General features: G+C 43.6%; 1 protein-coding gene across 1 annotated transcript in view; it reads left to right on the top strand.

Moving 5' to 3' along the window:
• Positions 1 to 12,796, top strand: part of COLQ (collagen like tail subunit of asymmetric acetylcholinesterase) — a 38,956-nt gene extending 26,160 nt beyond the window's left edge. The window contains exons 12-17 of the mRNA XM_039708816.1: positions 2,647 to 2,743; positions 4,366 to 4,505; positions 7,213 to 7,332; positions 7,909 to 8,029; positions 10,223 to 10,325; positions 12,307 to 12,796. Coding sequence (XP_039564750.1) covers positions 2,647 to 2,743; positions 4,366 to 4,505; positions 7,213 to 7,332; positions 7,909 to 8,029; positions 10,223 to 10,325; positions 12,307 to 12,376 — 651 coding nt within the window. The 3' untranslated portion in view covers positions 12,377 to 12,796. The remainder of the gene's footprint in view (positions 1 to 2,646; positions 2,744 to 4,365; positions 4,506 to 7,212; positions 7,333 to 7,908; positions 8,030 to 10,222; positions 10,326 to 12,306) is intronic.
• The last annotated feature ends 10,544 nt before the right edge of the window (positions 12,797 to 23,340 follow it).

The raw sequence follows: 23,340 nt of genomic DNA on the forward strand, positions 1-23,340 counted from the left end.
ATATCTGAAGTGACAAAGTAGCCAATGTGGGGGAAAAAAAAAAAGGATTGGGTGTTAGGGAGGAAGTAATAGATCCCCAAGTAAGGGAGGTATGAGTAATGTAAGTCTCCTAGATGACCCACAAGAAATATGGTTTTTGTCCTGGATTTGTCAGGTTTTAAAGGTTGGTGTGTGCTCTTTGCTGGTTTTGAGTTTGCCTTTTTTTTTTTTTTTTTTTGTAAACCCTGTTCATCTGTCCTGCCTGTGTACTGTGGAATATCTTTCCATAGCATAAGACAAGAGAAGATGCTCTGCCTGCAGATCAGCTTGAACACCGTGCACTCCTTATTTGACCTTTAGATATTTTGTCATCTTACACGGTGGCTTTATAAAAAAATGGTGACATGAGCATATCATAATTTAAGACAACAATCAGTGTGACTAAAAGACCTATAGTCTGCCACTAGGTTGGTGTTTCCAGTCCCAAGGCTAGTACACAAACCCTTTCTGGTGCCCTGAGAGCAATCTGATTCAGCATGAGAAAGGCTTTCCCTCTCTGTAACTGGTGAACCTGCTATTTCCTTTCTTCTTTTCTAATCCTTTGAAAAAAACAGTAATTTTAAAGTTCTGTGGGTCTGGCTGCCACCTTCAAGTGCTGGACTTCTCTGGCTGTTTGTTCAGCTGAGAGGATAGTTTCCACCAGCATGGGGCCCTTTCCTGTCTCTTGATCCAGCTGACATGCCTAGATAAAAGCAGCTAAATTAAGCAGGTGTCACTTCCACTTCCATTTCCAGATATGTCTTGATTAGCTCAGTGACTTCTTCAAGTCTCCCTGCCTCTGGGACAGGCTCTTCCTGAAACGTGGCCAGGAGCTGGGAGTCACAAGTCACAGCCTTACACAGCTGACCGAGATACAGCACCCAAAGCTTTAAACTTGGGAACTGACCCCAAGCAAACCCAAGTTTAGGGTTTCAGTCTTGAGAAGGAGGAATGACTTAGGGCTTTAGGTGATGCTACTTTGAAAGAAAGGGCATGAACACAAATATTGTCAATGGGAAAAGCTTCTCCCAATGCTGTAGGCACGTGTGAAAGATAAACAAGGAAAAACATTGAACATCAAGCCTTGCCATCATTATTTAATCCATCAGTGCTAAGCAGGAGGGCATTAAGCATTCATCCCTCCAAGCAGGGGACACAGAAAACAGCTTGTTTTCAGTCAGTACACATCTGACTGGCACTATCTTGCCTCTGTCAAATTGCTGTTGTGTGGGGGAAAGGAGATTTCCCACAGTCTTCTTCAGGGCTACAAAATCCTGGTCTGCTAGTTCTGTGTTGCATAGTGTAAGAAGTAATTAGAGATCAGCATCACTGACATTCACATAAATCCTGAAATATTTTTATGGCTCAGAGCTTACCTAATAGGATTAAACAAAACAAATATTCAATTAGTTCTTTATAGGCCATGGCAAAATCAGCCTTCCTCTGCTGAAATGGTGCAAGCGACATTCAAATGTATCCATGGGATATAACATACTCTATAACAACAATTATTTCAGCATATATTAATATATATGCTTTGCTACTCTTAAATTAGACATGCAACCATTCACTATATGATTTTGAATGCACATTAACCTGGAATTACATCATCTTCAAGGAAAAAATCTCCTTTGTCATTAAAAGAAAGCTTACATAGCACATATCTTTTTTATTATCCTAAATAGCGTTTGCTGTTACATAAAAATCAAGTCAGATATTTAAACTCTAAGCTATGTAATACACTTCTGAAATATAAAGCTGAGAAATCCAAGCCTTAGAGAGTATATGAGCAGGAAGATAAATATAGTTATTTTTAATAAGTGTCACTGTATTAAATTCAGGTGCAAAAAATGAGAAGGTGCCAAACAGTTCTAGGCTGAAACTTCCAAATGCCTTAGGGTATGTCTGCACAAACAAGCTCCCATGAGGCAAATTAGGGCTGATTTTAGAGAATATTAGCTATTGTGTGTTAACTGTGTGTAAGCCCCTCTCCCACAGGTAATTTTGCAGCATTTGCTTCTGCTGCCAGAGAGACATAATTTCTCAGCATGGTGTTGCTAAACATTAAGCTGCACTTGTAAGGCCAAGCCCTTGCTTGGCTTGTGATGATTTGTTATCCTAGCTACACCCATGGTGAAAGGCAAGGAGATACAGGAATCCAGGCACCTCAAACATTCTGAAAATAATGAGAGCATCAATGTCATTAGTGAATTCCTAAAAGACTGCACCCTAAGACTGGGAAATGTCGCTGTGGAAGCCCTGGACAACTCCTCAGCGATTTTCCCCTTTCTTTCTCAGTGGCACTCACTTCTAGAGAGTTACAGGGGTTAAAAACTTGTCCTTAAAGAAAAACTATCAAATTATTGAAGTCAGAGCAGGGTGGTGCCTGACTCCTCACAGGGCAGATCCCTATGACCCTTCTCATTTGGGAGCAGAAGTCCTTCCTGGAGACACCTTTCTGTCTCCATGTAGGAGAGGAGAGCCCCTGTTCCCCGGGGTGGTGTCCATGAAGCTCATGTTTCTTCTGGCAAATGTCTTGGCTTTCTTAAATGGGAAGCCAATGCTGGCTGGGACAGGTTGTTTGTTACTGACAGCTTAGCCAAGAAATGGATGTCACTTCTCTTGCAGGGACTCAAGGGAGACATTGGACCGGCGGGTGTCATGGGCCCACCTGGTAGGCCTGGCCCTGTTGGCCAGCCAGGCCCCCCTGGACCGTCAGGACTAGGTGAGCCGAAAATGAGGTGACCCCCAGGAGTTTCCCCGCTCCCCAGCCCCTCCTGACTCATCAGGGACACATAGGCCACTCTGCACAAAGTGCTGCAGGGCTTTGTTCGCTTCTCCATCAATGGCAAGGAGAGGATTTCTCCTGGAGGCAGGTCATGCCATCATTGTCCATTATTTTAAAACCTACTTTATGGCTTCTGATGTTTCAGATAAAACCAAAGCTAAAACCTATGTCGTCCCTGAGGGATTTTTGTAGATGGGGACGATGAAAAGCCATCTGGCAGCCTTGGGGAGACTAGGTAATCTCCATCATCAAAGGTCTGCCTCGCCAGATATCCTGGCTTACACTGAAAAACTGTGATTTCTAATCAGCCAGGACATGTTCACCCTGTGTGGCTCTGCCAGGCAAAAACAGATGAGATTCAAGTTACAGTGTCATTAAGAAAAGAAGGGAAGGGAATGGAAAGGAATAGGAGTTGGGGGAAAAAAACAGCAGTGGAGAAAACCTTTTATAATTAAGTGCTTAAAATCTATTCTCATTGCAATTGTGTGTATTGTAGAAATTATGACAAAAACCTTGCAATAACATAATTGTGCATTCTCAGAGCTGTGCATGCACATGAACCCTGATCAGCTTCTGGGTCCAAACATGGATGTGATAATACATGACCCACAACACACAATGTCCCCTTCCATTTTGCTTTCTCTTTTCTTTCCCTTGCTTGCATTAGCAGACAGGAGGTCTCTTCTTGTGGTGCTGTGGAAATGGAACATCTGTAAAGCTGGGCACAGCTTCAGAATCTTCATATATCTCATGTCTCCCATTAAGAAGCATCTTTGCTTGAGTAAATTAGCTGGAAGCTTTCAGAAGGCAGAATTTTTACCGTGCTGATGGGAAGGCAGCCAGGACCTTGAGATTACTTTTTCAAGGCTTTATTTCATCCACAGAAAGTTTATGTGTCAGGGTTATTAATCTTTTTCCTCCAGAATATAAATTCTGATCCTAAAAGACATTTCTGTAATGATGCAACTGCTTGCAGTATGACCATATTGGCTCTTAATCTAAATCTGCAGAGCAGTGCATCCTTGCCAAAGTTTGAAAGTCAAAAAAGCAGTGTTTTTTATTAATGCTTAATTAAAACATTAAAAATCTCCTGTATTTTTAGTTGGGTTTTTGCTGTATAGAAGAAGCCTGTGAAACAGCATTGCTTAAGTGGTTGTACAAAGGCACAAGTCCAATCTGTTGTGCACTTAGACTGACTCCACAAAAACGTAGGTGCTGTAGAGTGATCTGTGTGTTCAACCTCTCTTGAATTTCTGTAGCTTCAAACAGGCTGACATTTATTCTAAGCAAATGGTCTCTCTCTTCCTCTGTAAATCTGGTAGAAAAATTCAGAAGGTGATCTGAAATAATACGAATGTGGTAAAAAACTGGCATCTTTCTCCTGAAGTACAAGAATTATTGCCTCCCTTTGGTTCCCAGTGGAACTGGTGGGAGCTGTGCCTGTCTGAAAACTTGGGTAAATGCATATACCCACCTGACCGGTACTTTTCCCACTAAGGCTGTGTGTGTGTGGTGTGTATAAACCTGATATCAAGGCAACCTGGAATTCTGCTTCCTAGGGCAATTTGCAATAGGACCAAAGGGAGAAAGAGGACTTCCAGGGCCTCCAGGAAGATGTCTCTGCAGAACCCCACAGCATATGAGTAACCCATCATATGAGCAACCTGTGTTTGGACACAGCTATCCAAAAGTTCCCGCGGTAAGCAAATTTTTTGGGAGGGGATGTGAGCAGTTCTGAAGTGCTTTTTTTATGAGAGGTGTTGTACTCACTAATACATTTTGTTTAATAGGAAGATATATAGGCAATGTGTGATTTCTAGTACCTAAAACCTCTGAGATCCAGAGATGCAAAAGAGTTCAGTTGTAACTTGTTGTGTGATTGATGTGCTGAGATGCAGCTGTTCCAAAACATCAGTAAGGTAGCACATGTTTGAAATATTTTTCAAGCCTAGGGGTGCTCTCTTTCATCCACCACTGTACATATATGATCTGTCCTTTATATTTCATGAAATCAAAATACATTTCAGCTTGGTCAGTAAAGTGAGCATACCTTTCTTATTTGCTTGGGGTTTTTTTAAGACAATGATTTCAGAATTTAATATGGGGATCAAGCATTTCACATCTCACACACAGCTTTCTCCCAGAGCACAGACCCTCAATAACAGGAGTTTCCACAAACTGTGAGAATCAGGTGTCTGGGCTCCAGTCTGCAGGCATATACATCATATAGCTGATTTCCATCTCCAGCCTTTGAAAGCACTTTCATGAGCAAATTGGAGAAAATACTTTAAAGGACAAGGCATTGGTGAAATGTGACCCAGTAATTTTTTATCACTGATTTCTCTGGGCTTTGTAACTACTGTTTATGCACTTCTCCTTCTGCTGGGCCCTGCCTCATTATTCTGTGCAGTGCAGCACTTAGTCAGCGATGAAGATGCTCCCTTGGTGCTGTGTGCCAGCACAGCTCAGCCACTCCACCCGTGCAAGTGGAAATGGTGTGGAGTCTGGTTGTCTCTGAATGCCAATGAGCAGCAATTAGCTTTGTTAAAGCCCCACCTGTCACACTGTCAGAAAGCTGTCACGGTGTGTGGAAGGGACACGCTCACAACACCATTAAACTGGGTCACTGAGCTCAGCCTTTTGCACAAGTGTGTTTCAAGTTTTGTCAGCTGTGCCAGATGCTCGCTCATCCCTGGCTGCGTTGCATTAGAAAAAACCTCCTGTTTTTCTGAAAACATAATGGTGAGAGATGAATATGCTGAAATAAAGGTGCATATCACACCACACTGTGTGCAAAAAAAAAACCCCCCCATCATGTACTTTGCAGCATGGAGAACTCATAGGAAAAGCTTTAAGGCTCTCAATGTAATGTAGAGATCTCATTACCTCCTTCTCCATCCGGCACAGTTTCCTATCAGATCTTAAAAGATAGTAATGAGAGTGTAAATATCTAAAATACTATACACTATCACTAGGAGCCCCCAGGTGCCATTTTGTTGCCAGGAATGTGGGATGGCAAAAAGGCAAGGCTTAGCTCTGGAAATGAGGCACTTCCAGAGCAGCAATCCCTGTTTTCCTGCCTGCCCCATTTGCTTTGCTCCCTCAAGTGTAAAGAACACTTTGACTTAAACTAGATCTTAAATATCATTATTGTTTATTCTGTTCAGATTCCCCCCTATCTTGGGCCACTTGAAAGCTCTTTTCAGGGTTCTGTAGCTGCCACATGGAAAAGATCCAGAGATGGTGCCCTGTGCCCTGGCCCTGTGGTTTGCCAAAGCAGCACATCCTCAGTGGCACCACCCATGAGCCCAGCAGCTCCTCCAGAGGAGGGCAGAGGCTGGGAAACAAAGTGCTGTTTTTCTGTCACTGGCTTAGATTCATTCATTTTTTTAAAATCTTGTGCAATTTTAAAGGCTGATATCTGTAATGGTTTGAGACAGCTTAATTTAGTTATTGATTTCAAGAGAAATTGGAGCTCTGGGGCTGGGCCCTGAGCTCCTGAACATAATTATAGAATCAGTTCTGTGCTGGCTTCCTATTTCTTTGATTCCTTTCATTCAAGCTGAAGGCATTTTTATTCAATGCTTCTTTAATGAAATGGCCTTTGTCCAGGGTTATGGGAATGTTCTGCTATGTAAAAATTTCAAGGTAACTTGTTTTTAAAAGAGCCAGTTCTGTTTATGCTGGTGAGAATCGGGCTCAGACCTAAATCTGTTTTGACCAGAAGCACTCCATTTGCTTTTTCTTAATTTAAAAATGGCTTGAATCTTACAAAAATTAACTTGATTATGCTGCTGAAGGAAGAGATTATTTCCTAATGGTTTTTACATCCAATTTCAGTGACTGAGACATTAAAGAAATGGGTAAGAGAGCAGCTTGTCCTAATTTTTCCATTTTGAGCTATTTTTTTTTCAGTGTAATTGAAGACTTGGCTTTAGACCATAGTATATGCATATAAAGAAATATGCATTTTAGTGCCAATTAAATCTAAAGAAAGAACAAGGAGGTAAAAGTTAAGTGAAGGTTGTATTGAGCCGTGCATTATTTATTCTGTAGCCACAAACATGCCTAAAAGTCATAGTCAATCCACAAAAAGCACTTATGCCCATTTGGATTTTGCAATTGTTTCAGCATCAAACCATTTGAGCATTAGAAAGTTCTCAGCAGTGATTGTGCACCACTAGTTGTATGATTTTTACTTGAGGATGTGCATTTCAAAAGAGGGACCCAGGAAACTCCATTCTTTCCATGGGTGTAGGTTTTCACCTCCTCTCTTAAAACAACTGAACCATTTTCCTCTTTATTATTTACCTCTTTGAAGATACATATGCCAAAGTAGATTCTGTGATAATCCGAAGAACTTCTTGAGAAGGTTATCAATCACCTCTTTTTGTGTATTGTCCCAGATTTTTGTGGTGAATAATCAAGAAGAATTGGACCGGTTAAACACCGAAAATGCATTAGCTTTTAGAAGAGATCAGAGATCTTTGTATTTCAAGGATACCTTTGGATGGCTCCCAGTCCAGGTGAAAATATGACTGTGGTCTCAGAAAACCCGTGAGTGCATGTTCCGTTTTGAAATACAGAACATACTTCCATACAGAATCACTTAAGCAAATGGGGGGAAGGCTCATTTTGGAACACTGCCACAAGTGTACATGATTCTGTGAATTTTGTTCACAGGAGTCTTAATTACTGAGGAATTAACTCAGCAGTGTTTCAGGTTTTGCTAACCTCCCTGTGAACCACTGGTGAACAAACTAGAGCAGAGTTCAGGCAATTATGGTGGTAAAAAGAGTTTTTCTTTAATACAAAATAAGGCAAAACTCAGCAGGGTACAGAGTTGCAGAACTAAAACCCTGCAAACCAAACTCACATATTTCCTTATTGCTTCAAGGAGATGAGTCCTGCTGAAATTAGCAACAGGATTCTTCTTGTATGTACTGGACTTTGGATCAGACTCTGTATAAACCCTTTGACCAACAAATAGCAAGACATAAAAACCTGGTTATGGGACCTGCCCCCCAGAGCCCTTCTCCTCTGTTTGCTATCCAGGCTGCTGCTGGTCTGGTTCAGTAACCCCTGTGTGTTTTCCTGGCCAGCTCACCCCTTTGTACCCCGTGGATTACCGCTTCGAGGAGCGGGGTACCTGCGGAGATGGCATCGTGCAGGATGGGGAGGAGTGCGACGACGGCAACACAGTTGTGACTGATGACTGCATAAGTAAGTCACAGCACAGCAGGAGGGGCTTCTTCCTGCCAGGGAAGGTGCATCAGTTGTACCACAGGGCACACTGCTTGTGTGTAGGAGAGCTTGTGTTGTTTGTGGATCCAGTGCAGGCCTGGGGATAGGGAGGCACGATGGCCACAGGGTGAAAACTGAGGCTTCCAGGCATGTGGATGGTGCCCACCACACAAGACAGAGGTGGCAACAGCACTTCTCTGCATCCTTGCTGAGTCACAGACTCTGCGTTTTGGGGGCCATATCCAGGAGCTGGTTTACACACACACCCCTTTCCTGGGGGCTGCCAGCTCTCTCTAAAAGCTGTAGCACACCTTTGCAGTGCAGCACAGCCCTTGGGACAGACACTGAAGCCCTTGGGATAGACACTGTTTCTTATGATAAAATGGATCCTGAGTCCAGAAACACCACTTTGGATTTTGTTATTCACTTGCATAGGGAAGGTGTCGGCCCACTCCCTTCGCTATCAGGTTTACATAACATTTAATTAATGTCTACTCCATCTTCCTTCCATTTTGCTGATTGTGGGTGGCTAAGAGCATATAAGCATTTGAGCAGCTGTGGTAACCTTCCCTTCCCCCTCTCAGTTGATTTTACATCTTGAATCCTTCCCCAGAGCACAGCCCTACACCATCTCCACATAGTAGGTTTGGTGCTCTGTTGTTCCCAGCAAAGGGATGCTTCTTCACAATTCAGAACAATATCACCCAGCACTGAAAGATGCAACTTTTCCTTCATATATCACTCACTGACTTTGCAAATGGGGTGTATGCAGCCATGCCTTATGCAAGTTTCTCCATCCACCTGTCCACCACCACCCTTCCCCTTATGACTTAGGAATCCCAGCCAACTTCTCAATGACAACAGGAAAGAGATTTCAAAGGCAATCCCATTTCACCAAGTCTAGGGAGACATATAAATAAAAGCCCTACTAAACTTGCCTGACTGCAGAGTACTCCAGAGAGACAGCAGACAACATCTCTCCTGTTTCCAGACATGAGAAAATGATTAAATTAGAATTTGCAATCAGCCATGGGGAACAACCATGTGGCAAGATAGTGTTCATTAGTTCTAGTGCCTGAGAAATTATGCACTCTGTGTCTGAGGGCACATTGTGCTCTCTGTGCTATGCACAGGGCAAAGCCTCAGTGGAGGCCTTGCAGTACACAGATTTCTGACACTGATGTGACCCATCATTGAGTTATTTGGAAATGAGCACATTGTCATCATTCTTCTCCTGTAACTGAACCAAAAGGAAAAGGCTAGCCAAGTGTTAAATGGATTTTATTGTAAAAAAGACTTGTTGGTCTTAGAAGTATCAATTTCTGACAAACACATCCTTGGTGCAATTAATTAATAATTTCTATTTGTAAACAACCCACTTTAGTCTCTTAAAAACTCCCTCTTCCTGAGTGTCTTTTTAATCCTTTGCTTAACACCAATGGATTTTCCCAGATGTCAAAGGGATTTTAACTAAATGAATTTGTTCATGTTAGAAAGTCATTCTCTATATGCTGAAGATATCAAAATCAAAGTCCAATTGCTAAAATGGCAATCAAACCCACAAATTACTGCAGCCTACATGTCAGTCACCATGAAAAAATGTGACAAATCCCACTCACGCACAAGTCAGTAGGAGTCAGCAGTGGGAAAAACATGGTTTTGGCAACCTTTATGTATGTTATTTCTTTATAGACAGGCTGCATAATTCTGTTCATATGTGAAAACTCACAGCAGACAAACAGAGATATTTCACAGAACTGGTAAAGGTCTAGGTTGGGCTTTTCAAGCCAGTTAACCACCTAGGATTACTTTTTTGACATTGCAGCTTCCCCGAATCATTTATGTTAACTTTATTTTATGTTTCCCTTAACTTGTTTTGATGGCAATTATCTATGGCAATAATAAGTTTTGAATAAGTGCTGTTTTAATTAGTAATTCTGTAGTAATTATTTTTAGTATTTATCCATTCTTTCCCTTCATCACTGAAATTAGGCTAAAAAGTACATTCTCTGTAGTGAAGAGTACTGCTCCTCCTAAGACAGTCCTTACAGAAAGCCTTCCCCAAAATATCTTGTTTTATACTTAACCTTGAAAAGCTAGTTCCAGATACTTCACCTATTTCTTTTACATGTGAAGTGCCTGGAAGGTATTTATTTCTTTATTTTTCACTAGGGTGTCGCCGTGCTTACTGTGGAGATGGCTACAAGCACGAGGGGGTTGAAGACTGTGATGGGATGGATTTTGGATACTTGACATGTAGAACATACCTTCCTGGGTATGTAAGAGGAGGTCTTCACTTTGGTTTGGTGGGGTGTTTTGGTTTTTGTTTATGGAGAGGGGGTTTTGTGTGTGTTTTCCTTTCTCTTTTTCTCTTTACCAGCTTTAAAACAGAGGAGTTTCACCCACTTGAATCTTGGTCCACTGGGACCACTGCAACTAACAGTGGTCTATCAAATTATTTCTGTATATCATTGGCTTTAAGGACTAAATCTCATTTCACAGTAAGAAGTACATGCCCCTTACTGTACAAAACAAATGAAGGTCACATAGACCTATGGTTGCCTATTTCTTGCCAAGATTTCCTTATATTTATTAATATATGTCCAGACATAACATAAGAAAAGTATGACAAGATGATCACACTGAAGGAAAAAAAGCCTACAACAGCCAAACCACAGGCTTTTACCAACCTCTTGCTGGCCTTCCCATTAATGGGTACTCTGGGGGTGTGTTTGCTTCTGAATCAAGCAGTCATCTGTCAGCTTTTCCAAAGTGCAGGAAATGCATTCACCAGCAGCTGCAAAGCCATGCATCTGTGTAGCAAAGTCCTTCATTTAAAACATCTGCTTACTGTTGACTGGCCTTCTCTGCCTTTGTTTAGGCAGCTTCCTCTGGTCAGCGTTTTGCCTCCAACAGCAGCACCTCTATTTAGCTGTCAGGTATTGTTAGTGGCTAACAGGAAACATTTAATTTGCAAATTAAATTATGTGCACAGCCCTCATCATTCAGGGAACAATAATGTGCTAATTGACAGGAATAAGAAACCACAGGATGTCTCTGTAAATCTAGTGCTGTGCTAATCCTTCCACTGTAATTGTCGGAGCACTTTTGGTATAAGAGATTACTAAAATCCAGACCAGTCAACCTGACAAAACTGAAACATTTTACAGAGACCTCATCTTGAGACAATGTGGAGTTGTTCTCTACTGTGAAAACTATTCCCTTCTAAGAGTCTGAAATTTGGCGCCCAATATAGCACCACAAAAGCTGAAGAAAACTTTATAAATTTCACTTTGCTTGTATATTGAAGTTGTTGAAGAGCAACTGAGATATTTTATTTTTGTGTGTAGTCTGCAAATTATCTGCCAAACTAAAGAAAAAGCTGTGAATCATGAGAAAGTGGGCTGAGTACGTGAGTATGACACTCCCATGGGAGTTTTACCCCGAAGTAACCTTTCCTCCAAGAGCTCTGCTGCAACTGATTTTCCCATTTTTTACTCTTTCCAGCCCACAGATCCCTCCTCCTGTTTCACACACCTTCTCTTCAGATTTTATGTTAGTCTGAGAATGTGGGTTATCCTAGGACATAGTTTTAAAACTGCTTAGTCCACAGCTTGATGTTGTGCATGGGTTATTCACTTTGGGTTATTCCAGCAATAAAAACTCATTTAAATTCTTATTAACAATTCTGGTCAGGTCTTCAGTAGGTAGAGTCACTGCTCAGTTTAAGTCAGTAGAAAGACAAAATCTCTGGTTTTCATTATTTTGCAAGGACTCTTCAATTCACTCTTTTAAAAATTATTTCTATATGTGCCACTCTCATTATTTCAAGTACATGAAAAAAAAAGTTAAAGGACAGGCACAGTCATGCCTGCTGAAGCTATTGGGAGTAATTGGAAAAACACTTAACTCAGAGACTCAGATATTTTGTTCCACAGCTCCCATGGGTGAGCGCCAGGGCCTTTTTCATCCACCCCCATGAAATGCTGTAGTCCTGATGCCAACAGGGACTTTATTTTTTTTAATTGACATTACTGGGAGTTAAGTCTTCACTCATAGTTTCTCCTGGACGTCTGTTTTGCTGACAGAGGAGAACGTAGTCGAGCACTGATGAAAATTGGCCTCCTGTTTTGTTTCCCATATGCTGCTGCATATGCATATTCTGGGGTTCTTCACTCCTACGGAGAGTTACATCCAGGAACCATGTAAGTGAACCATACCGTGCTTTGAAACTGAGATATTCTCTTTTATTCCAGGTCTTACGGGAAATTGCGCTGCACTTCTTACTGCTACATTGACTCCACACAGTGTCGATACTTCACATGAGGGGAGCAGAGGTGGGGAGCATCCCACGCCTAGGGGGTGCTAGGTGCTACACTACCACCTATCCAAGAAGGACTGGGACAAAAAAACCCCACCCACCTCTGGGAAAACAAACAAAGACACATCATGCTGCTGATGGCCATTCTGAGATTTTTTTTTTTAATATAGATTTGTCAGATAAGGAAAAATAGGACCACTGCATCCTGTCTTAATAGAGAAATAAATGTCAAGCTGTGTGTGCCAGTGAGACTCCCATGCGGCTGCGGATGACAACTTGCTCTCCATCACAAAAGCAACATTAAACTACTGGAAGCTGAGTTTCATTAACCAGGAATGTCATGTAACAATTACCTCGACTTAGCACTGTTAAACCCAAATATAATCTCTTCAGGGGTTTCGCCTTTAACCCTTCTCTGCATAAACACAAAGCATATCCTGGATGCAGTGTTTAGAGGAACTTTTGTGAACTTAGCAAGTGTTGTATCCACTAGAGATGACTCCAGCAACTCTAAGGTTACCAATGCTCCTTCATTGGTCAAAGGAGTTAAAGTTCTTTCAGAATCAGCAAATCAGTCAAATAAGCTGGTTAACATCACCTTCAGTCAAAGGCATTGTCTTTGTGTGTCTGTGCACCATGAGCAGTCACAGGAGGCCAGCAAAACACACCACAAAGGACAAACTGGACAAATAAACTGTGAAATAGCCAAGAAGTTCTCTCCCAGGAGAAAATCAGACAAGGAGGGAAGATAAAGAAAGAACATATTTCTGTATTTTTCTCTTCTGTGCTGAGCTGGCTGGGCTCTGCCTGACCCCAAGGAGCTGGGACAGCATCCGATCCCTGCCTGAAACCACAGCCATGTACACATTGTCTTCTCTCTGGTGTCCACACTGGAAGGTCTTTGCATTTGCAACCCCTTGTCCACCCAACCATCATCATTCGATTCCCAGTTACCCCCTGTGCTCCCTCCCCCTCTGCCACGGGCTGTTTCTGCCACCGTGTGTGCTCTCATTTGTATCGCTGTAAATCAGACCGCGCAGTAGCGCCTTCAGGGATGCTCGGTCATGCTGTGCAATGTACATGTGGGTTTTTGGTTTTTGGGAAGGTCTCTCAACTATATCAGCTCTGATTTGAGTCAGGGTAATGATATGCTTATTTATTAGCAAGTCGTGAAGAGCAAATTTCACATGGAAAGCATATTAAGTGTTACATGAAAAACAGTCTATAACAGAAAATGAAACAAGTATGTGCAGAATTCAGGACTAAAAGCCTTAAAACTAGGCATTACTTTCATACAAGCCACTCTTTCCTGCTTTGTGGTAAATGTTGTACAGGACTGTGTGAAATGTGTGAGTTGTCCTTGCCAGTGACAGCACTGCAACAGCTGCGCTGACACTGGCACTTCTGTAGAGGTTAAATAAAGGTGGATGTTGTGTTATAATGATAACTCATTAAAGCAATCAAACACATGCAACTTTTGCCACCTGCCTAGAAGACATTAACTATGCATGTATAAAGTGATATTGGAAATCACCAATTAGCAACAAAAAAAGAACGAAAATTTGTGTACTCTTCATGATTATCACTTACCTGGGCTATTTATGTTGCTATGAAGCCAAGTCACCAGCATTTGTAGCCCAGTTCAACAGTTTTGTTTTGGGTTTTTTTTTTTTTTGTTTTTTTTTTTTCTTAACTGAGGTCTTAATAAAAGGTCCAGGAACCACTGGGACAAGAAAATTGCCACAAACTCTGGAAATCTGGGCACTAGCACAGCTGCCTTTTTAATTTCCTGTGCTAGTGCAAGCAGCAGGTTGCAGCAGCAGCATCACAGCACGAGGAGCAGGCTCTGGTTGCTGGGAGACTCTCGAGGACAAACACACTCCCAGGAGCACATCCTGCTGGCCATCCCTCTGGGTGAACCCCTGGCAGAATCTGCTGGTGTTACCATCCTGGGGTGGAGACACTCCATCTGAACTACTCACCTTCTCCAAGGATTTAATCTCAACCCCCCAAAAGTCTGGATTCTCTGAGAAGTTGGTAATTCCAGTGGCCTTTCACCTTTAGTTTTTAGTTGGATAATTTTTCATTAAAAGCTCCTACCTCCAAAGGACATCGAAATAACAAAGTGACGTGCATGGATCATAGAAAGGAGATGTGGTCACCCAGGTAAAACTGTACTGCTCATGTTCAGAAAGGGGCCTATCAGCCTGGTCAGTCTGGGAACACTTGCACAGCATGGATTTTAAATGGACAAAGCAATGTCAAATATAAGAAAACAAAAAACAGTTTCATACTACCATTACTATCTTGCTCCCCTCAGAAGATAAAGCATGAGAAAGACACCTGGGAAGGTGTAAAGTATTTAAAATGCTGCAAAAGAAATATTTTGCCCTCATTTCTGACATACCTGATTTATCATCAATTGGGTATTCTTCAGCTGGCTGATGTCTGGTCTGCTGCAAATTGTTTTCCCTCTTTCTCTGAGTTTGGGAACTTAAAACATTGTGCCAAGACCGGTTCAGAAGTCAATTGGAATATTTCAGTTCACTGGACTTTTGTAGCTGCATACACTTGTGGGAGAGTTTTCTAATGATTAGTATGCAACTCTAGGCAAGTACAAAGAATTATGTCATGCACTGTATTAATGTATACAAAAAAATCTGGTTTGCACTTAATATATGATTAAATATATGTAATTGCCTACTAGGTATATTAGCAGCTCATGTCAATAAATCATGCTACCTTAGTTCCCCTACGTCCTTACTTTCACTTATTTTGGCTTTAACAGCACAGTTTTAAATATAATTACCTAGTTTAAGATGCTGGGGAGGCAAAAAACACCTATTTTCCCATGCCTGCTGCCTCTCCCTGCCTGCCGTGGGATCCAGCTCTGCGTGGGCACAGTCACATGCACACAGCCTGGGAGTGTGACTGTGCACCCCTGCTCCTGGGCTTGCCACTGCCTCACCCCCAAACTGACCCCTGCAGCACGCCACGGGCAGAACAGCTCCACTTCCACTGATTTCTGATTGGGATCTGTAATGTTCTTGGTTTTAATAAGGCTTGGGCTGTGGTTTGGGGGATTATCTCCTCCTGCTACCTGATAATGTATTTACTGGCTGCTTTGTAACTCTCTATCAGAGGCTGAGCTGATGGCTGTGAAACAGAAAGCAGCAGCCTCGGGTGCTGATGGACAATGGGAATAGTGATGTTGGCAGCTGGGATTTGGGCACTCCTGGAAACTGGCACCCAGGCTTTGGGAAGAGGGTCCTGCCTTGCCGCCTGGGAGTCTGTTGTCCCAAGGCTTTTGTGTATAACAGGGAGTTCCAGAGAAGGGCAGTCCTGCCTGTCCCCAGGGGAAAAGAAAGTGTATTGACAGACAGAGAATAAGTGAGTCTATTTTCTGCCTGTCCTTTCTAAAAACTCAGCTTCTGTGACACTCACCTCTCTGGCACCCAAAAGCCTATGTCATTTGTCATTTCTCGCTTCCCTTCAAATTGTTCAAAATCATAGCTGTCAAATCTGTCGTTGCCCATAAATCTGGCCATGCACCTCATCTTCTTCTTTCTTTCTTTCTTCTTATTTCCTCTAAAGACACCAATGTTCATATCCTCCTGAAAGCTCTGCAATGCCCTTGCTGCTCTGCTGGATTTCATCAGCTTCTCCTTCAGTCTCTCACACCATCCCTTTTCTAACACCTTCTGCTTGTGACAGCCCTGCCATATGCCACAGCAAAGCCCCTTGGCCATGGTCCTTACCTTCTAAAAATTGTAGGATGAATTTCCCACTTCAGCCCCACCCATTTGTACAAGGAGAGAGGGGATTGATGGTTATCCTTAAACTGCGAGTCCCCAAGAACTGTCCTTGAGCACCAGCTGTTTATGAGGAATAACATTAGCAAGTCCCCAGTTAGCTGCATTCGGGGACAATACAATACACTTGGTTGCCACATACAATCAGGAGATGTCTTTTAAAAAGATGAGCAAAATAAACCCAAGAGAAGGAAACCAGTGCTGTGCTGTGGTTCTTTGCTGATATTTAATTCTATCAAACACAATGCTGCAAGGAGATGTTTAAAGACCTGTTGGAAAAATGACATTTTAATTCACAAAAGGTGAGGCAATGAGAGCAGTTTCTAAAAGGCTTTCAAGTTCTTTGTCTCATAGCTTTTGCCTAAGGAGATGGAAATGACAAAGCAAGGGTCCCTTCCCAGGAAACCATTCCCTTGCAAGGAAAGCACAGAATAAAGGGCTATTGAACAGTTCTACAGGCAACAAAAGGACAGACAGCAGGTGAATGTAAAGTTTAGATCAGGAATTTGGATCAGAGTAATAATGCTTATTAATCTGGCAAGAGACCACAGAACTTGCAGACCATTAGAGCACTGTCAGGCCTTAACCAAAGAGAGAAAAGGAACAAAGCCTAAGCAAATGGGCCATTTGTGTCTTTAATGAACATAATCAGTGAAAAACCCTCACAATATTAATATGTCCAGTTACATGCCCAGCAATGTGCTCTATGCAGAAGGCTGGTGTCACTCCAGGGCCAAAGAGGCCAGAGCAAAGCCTGGGCACATGCTTTCATTGCATCAATAATTACTGGGGCATTGAGGAGGAGGGCCCTGAACCAGGCCAGCCAGGGAAGGCTGCACTTGAAAGGATGGCCAGGGCAAATTATATTAGAGGAGTGTACTCCTGATGGAAATTACATTAGTGGCTACTTCTCTCTCTCCATCCCTGACAAAATCTTGGCACTTAAAAGGCACTGAGTTATAGCCCTGGCCTTTTACAGCTTTTAATTCACTCTGACAGTTTCCCTGAGCATCTGAGAGAGGGTCCAGTTTGGATGCATAATCTTCTCCAGTGACAGAGAAGAGGGTTTAAACAGACATATTTTGCTGCAGCCTTCCCACACGCTACTGAGCAAGTGGCCCTCCTGCATGGAGTGCTACTCAGGATTTTCTTTGGAAAGGAGTGGGAAGGAGAATGATGGAGCTGAACCCCTCAAAGCCACTGAGAGCAAAGCCAAGGGATGCAGGGCATTGCATGGAGCAGGAGCCACTCTGGCCAGTGTGGCTGGGTTGGGAAGGGGCCTCATGCTGCCACATGTGCACCACAGCATCTCATGTTCTTCAGGAAAAGCCACCTGCAGTGCTGTCCCCAGGGCTAATGGTGTTGGGGGTATGTCCTGCAGGACACAGGGAAGGACAAAGCACTCCCTGAGCTGCTTTGCAGATGCAGCTGGAGCCTGCCTGGATGGTCTGTGATACCACAAACACAGAGGTTCCTCAGAGCAGGAATCTGAGTTAATGGCACAATAAATCAGCCAGGAGGAAGAGGAGGTAACATGAACCTACTCACACAGCAGCATGTTTAGTATATTTAGCAGCTTGGCAACTGATCACCCTCTCTTTGCCGGTCTAAAGTGTCACCATTCAATGAGGGAACAAAACTGACATCAGCATTAAATTCAAGCCCATGGCAAGGTGTCTTTGACCCTTGTGCCAGGTGTGGAGGAAGCTTTCAGAATTTGTCTTGAAGAGCAGTCAGACCCTGTCAGGGTCTGTAGCATCCTCTGTAGGGTAAACAGGGGAGTGGGTGTTGATGGTTATTCACTGTCACCCTCCTGGGAGGAAGAGACACCCAGTGGAATTTCCCACTGAGCCACCTCAGAGTGCTGACTTACACCATGGAAATGCAGGCATGTAACACTCACTTTCCTTTGCCCTCCCAACCAGAACACCCCCAAGTTGATGCAGCAAGAAGAGAACCACTTGAGAACCCCACCTGTTCCCTGAACCCTTTATGGGATCTCAGAAACTCTTTAGTGACTAATTTTGTTTGGAAGAGAAGAGCTACCATTGCTCCCTGCCTTGCTCATTTCGATTAGCCCCATGAAACTCATCATGCATGAGCTGGGAGAGGCTGTGCTGAGCCAGTCAGACATTTGGGGCAGGTTATGTTCCCATGCCTTCCACTTGGAGGTTATTTGATGGACAAATGGGGATATAGAGGAGCCTGGCAACCCTGATGCTTCACAGCAATGTAAATTTGTTTCACACATTTCCGCTGGGTTTGACATTTTACCTGCCTGGCACTATTACTGCTCTGAGGACAGGATGTGCCAAGAAAGAGAACATTGAGGACTGCTCAGGTTTTGAGTTAGCAGATTTAAAGGGGAGGATGACTGATGAGAGGTGAGAAACAGAATAGTTCAGGCAACTGAACTGTAGAGAACTGGCTGGTTGAAATGTGTATATTATGGGCCAGGATCTACAGGGTGACTGGTTGTGAAATACAGTGAAATGCTGGGTGTAAACTGTGATGCCCCAGTACATTCAGATAAACCATCATGACAAGTTACTGTTTTGTGTCATTTGAGCAGAGGTTGGTTGTCAAACCCAGCTCAGCTCCAAAGCAGAAGCATGGGACTAGTGGGAAAAGCTGGCAATCTCAGCTGGTCTTAGTGGGCACAGGGAAGGGCAGAGAGGCTCGCTCTGTGCCAGGACTTTTTGAGCAAGACAATATCTGGTGTGAAAGGCTGCAGGATTACAGCTTCTAAATAAAGCTCTGAGAGCTGTACCTGTTGCTGCCTGGGGTCAGCAAGCTCTGCCTTGTGCTGCCTGAGACTGAGCTGTTATGCTAACATCAAGATGTCAAATGTTTGTCCTCTGCTCCTCTATCACATTATTTGATGAGCAATTATGTCCCATAGGTTTGTCAGGGAGTAACCACGTGGCAGGGACGATTAAACTGCCACCAGTAGTGCCCCTGTGTTTTGCAGCTCTGAGGATGCTGGGGCTCCAGCTGCAGGGTACACAGAGCTAAAGCTTCCTGCCAAAGCCCCCAGAAGGCCGTGGGGGGCTTTCTGCAGCATGGTGGGGGTGATGCCCGTGGCTCTGGTCCCTCTCTTTGCTTACAACGCTCACATCCACATTTCCCAGCAGGGTGGTCTGCTTGGACAGCACATGGATATATGTAAAGGCTGATGGCTTCTTAATTTCTGCTGTAACCACAGCAGATGAATTGCATGGGGGTTTGGGAGTGGAAGGAGTTCCCCCCACACCCTCAACACCTGTGGCTCAACTGAGGCTGAAGGACATAAGCCTATTAGCTGTAATTTACCAGTGTGGTTATATATGCCCTATATTTATTTAGGGATATAAACAGAGCTTTCCAGGCCCTGCCTTTGTTCCACCAAACTTTGAAGCTCATAAGAAATTTCTTTAAGGCAAGACTCCCTCAGCAGATTTTTTTTTTGTGTGTGTCTATTTCTGTTTTAATAAAAAGGTGGTAACAAATAGCTGTTTTTGAAAAGTTCCACTGGTGTAGGAATATCCTGGTTTTATCTGTTCTTAGACATCTCTATCAATAGAAAAGAAAGGAGAGCTCCATTTGAGAGAGTTGGTAAACAAAAAAATATGATTGTGGACAGATAAATCCTCTCCCTGGATGGATAACAGCTACATACTCATAGGCTGAGAACGTTGCTGGATAATATAGGGTTAAGAAAATGTAAATTAATATTTAATTACTTTATCCAAAGCGGAAGAGCTTGGACAGGAGGGAGTCCTGTTTCAGAAGGAGCGTAGTCTGGATATATGAACTCTACACACAAGACTTACATGAGTAAACAAAGTGCTATATGAAGAAACTTCTGGCTGGCTGACAAGAAGCATGTCCAAGTGCTTTGAAATAGCCCAGGGTTTTCCCCAGATTCTGCCCAGGGGCTGGATTGAGCCCCAGGGGAGAGCAGCCTGCTCAAGATGACTGATGAAGTGGATAACTAACTGTGACTATTTATACTCTGAAAGTGCACTGTAGAGGGAAGGTGACAGAATATAGACCCTTAAAAGACTAGTGGGAAGGAAAGGGAATTGAGTAAGCTGGACTGAAGAAAATAAATAATGAAATGTCTTGGCATGGCCCACTGGGTGACTAGGACGTTCAGTACATCCCGATGAGGAGAGGAGCACGTGCAAGAAGGTTCCTGTGCCCGGCTGGCACATCTGCTGAGGCAGAACTGTCAGTGCCTCTCACCAGGGGCACAGAACAAAGCTGTGAGGGAGAGCAGGCCCTTGCTCTTGGTGAGGGGGTTTTTGGCAGGAAAGCCTATTGCATTTGCAGGCGACCCCTGTGGCAGGGAGGAATCTGACTGTTTTCCAAAGGCTAATTTATTACTTTATAATACTATATTATATTAAAGAACACTAAACTATACTGTTCTAGAGAATACAGAAAAGATACTTACTCAATGCTAAAAAGAAAATAATGAAAACTCGTGACTCTCTCCAGAGTCCCAACACAGCTTGGCCCTGACGGGCCAAGAGTCAAAACAACTCACACCAGAATCCAACGAAACAGTCACCTCTAGATAAACAATCTCCAAACACATTCCACACACGAGCAAATACAGGAGAAGCAAATGAGACAATTGTTTTCCTTTTTTCTGAGGCTTCTCAGGTTCCCAGGAGAAGAATCCTGGGTGAAGGGATTTTTCCAGAGAATGTGAATGCTACAAGAGCCTCACCCAGCTGGCCCAGGGCTCGGAGGGGCGCAGGTTTCACAGACATCTGCTGCACCCAGGCACATCATGCTCATGGGGCAGAGCTGCTCAGTTGGTTTGGGAAAGCTGCTGCTCCCTTGTGTGCTACATGGAGCACTGAGCTCGAGTACCCGAGGCCACAGAGCCGCTGTCACCTCTGGTAGAGAGAGAGGTGGGCCAGGGGTGGCAGCAGAGGTGGCGCTGCCCAGCTCCTCCTGCCTGCAGGAAGAGGTGGGTACCAGCTCTAAGCAAGAGAGCAAGTGGAAAGCTCTGACCTATAGGAAACTATGTGAGGCACGTCTGGTCTCTGAAGGCTACAGACGAGCTGGCAATACCAGCACTGGAAACAGATGCTAAACTGATTGGAAGTTATTTTGGCAGAAAGCCACAGCAGGAGCCCTGGTACAAACAATTTGATGAAAAATGCATTTCAGAGTCTCAGATCTGTTTGAGTTTGGGAAAACAGGGAGCTGCCCTCTCTTTGGCATTGCTGTAGGGCTTTGCTCAGGCCACACACCAGTGCATCTGCTGAAAGCAGTGAGGTACAGGCAGAGAAAGCAGCCAAACACTGCTGGTTGGCAGCAGCACCCACTGGGGAAGCAGCATCTCAGTGAAGCTCCTTGCTGATGGCTCTGGAAGGCTGTGTCACCAATTTCAGCTCCTCCGGCTGCAGGCAGAACTCCTGCATTCAGGGTGACACCTCCCTAGAGTCATGGGTAAACAATGAAGGACCCTGAAGAAATTTTATGAGACCTTGCAAGCCAGGACACCAGCAAAGAAATACAGGCTGGTAAAAAGTGAAGGCTAGAGGAATGCCAGAACAAAACAAAAGCTGAAAAAGCCTTTTTCCCTAATCCCCAAAGTTGGGGTTGAGCCTGTAACACCACCGGTGCAGCTTCTCTGAGAACCATCCCCCTAGAGGGGCAGGGCAGGAAGCTTTCTAAGGCTGACTTTTTTTTGGCAACACACAAGAAACAAATCTAAAACCTGTGTTAGACACAGGAGGCGTGGAATAAATATCTGTTCATTAAGAAATATATTTGGGTCAATGTACTAAAATACTAGGAAAAAATATATGGTGACATCTTGGACCAAAGCATTCAAATGGACAGACAGAGAGCTTGGCTGCACCATTGTCTGGAAAGGCCTGGTGTACTGCAGCATCTCCTGCAATTCCTCCTCATATTTGTGCTTTATTCTTAACCAGTTCTCAAATGGTAAAACTTTTCTTTCCATGGCTAAAATTCAGGGAAGAACTTTGCATAAATGTGTTAAACCGATGTTTAAAACCTGTACTCCAGATTTTGCTGTAGTGCTGAATTATAGTCCCATATTTTGCATTTCAATAGCTTTTTATTTCCCATAGGTCACAAAACTGCATGGCAGCCCCATGCTGCCTGCAGAGGAGGCAGGGTTGCCAGCTGGGTAGAAGGAAACCAGCCCACTGAAGGCTGCACTCTGTCTCATTGCCTTGGTCATAGCTTTGGTGCTGTGAACTTGCACTGTCTTTCCTTCTTAAAATCAGAAAACACAGTTTTTATCCATACAGATGAACCCTAAGGAAAAAGAATATTTAAGGATATTTTTGTTATTACAGAATCTAATGTGTCCTCTTTGACATTCCCAGTTTAACAGCAGTACCTATGTGTTCCAACATGCTTAGCACACCAATTTCTTATTTTGAACCATGGATCTAGATTCCTGCAGGGACAGGAATTTAGCAGCCAGCATCACATGCCCTGACCTTTACTAACAACTATGGCAAACTGTAAAAGCTGGAGCTCTTTCTGCAGTTCATCTGGGATCCTGTAACAGCAACAGATTCACTTTACTAATCAGCAGAAGTTGCAATGAGGTGATTCTTGTCTGGGAGGTATCTTTCTGTGCATGAGATTTCCACCAATGTCTGTGCATGCTGCTGTCTGTGTTTGGCTGTTCAGGACAATGAGGCATTTGCAGAGGGGACTGATGACTCATGCGCAGCCCTCACTGAAGCAAATACAACTCCTGGCCTTTGCAAGAATGATGCTCTGGGGCCCACTGCAATTAGAAGTGTTCAGAATCTCCTGAATCTCTTGGGAGACAGCAGCTCTGGCTGAGCAGTGCTGCTGCAATGGGATATGTGCACCCCATCCCACCTCTGCCACAGGGCTGGTCAGGCACAGGCAAGGGCTCTTCTGCAGCTGAGAAAATGCCTCTGCCACAGCCCAGCTCTCTGCCTGGTCGTTGCCATTTAACAGAGGGACTTGCCCTTGCTAGAGTGACACGACTGAGTATCACAGATCTGCTGTCAGGTCCATGCTGTCTTCAGATGGAGAAAGAAAAGGGAGAGGAAAGGGATATGTTCCACCCAGGTTAAGGAGCACCAGTCCTTACCCGCATCTGAGATGACCACACAGGAGTTGCTGAAGTCTTCGCAATCTCT

This window comes from Passer montanus, unplaced genomic scaffold, assembly GCF_014805655.1.
Source record: "Passer montanus isolate IOZ18808 unplaced genomic scaffold, ASM1480565v1 scaffold10, whole genome shotgun sequence".
NCBI lineage: Eukaryota > Metazoa > Chordata > Aves > Passeriformes > Passeridae > Passer > Passer montanus.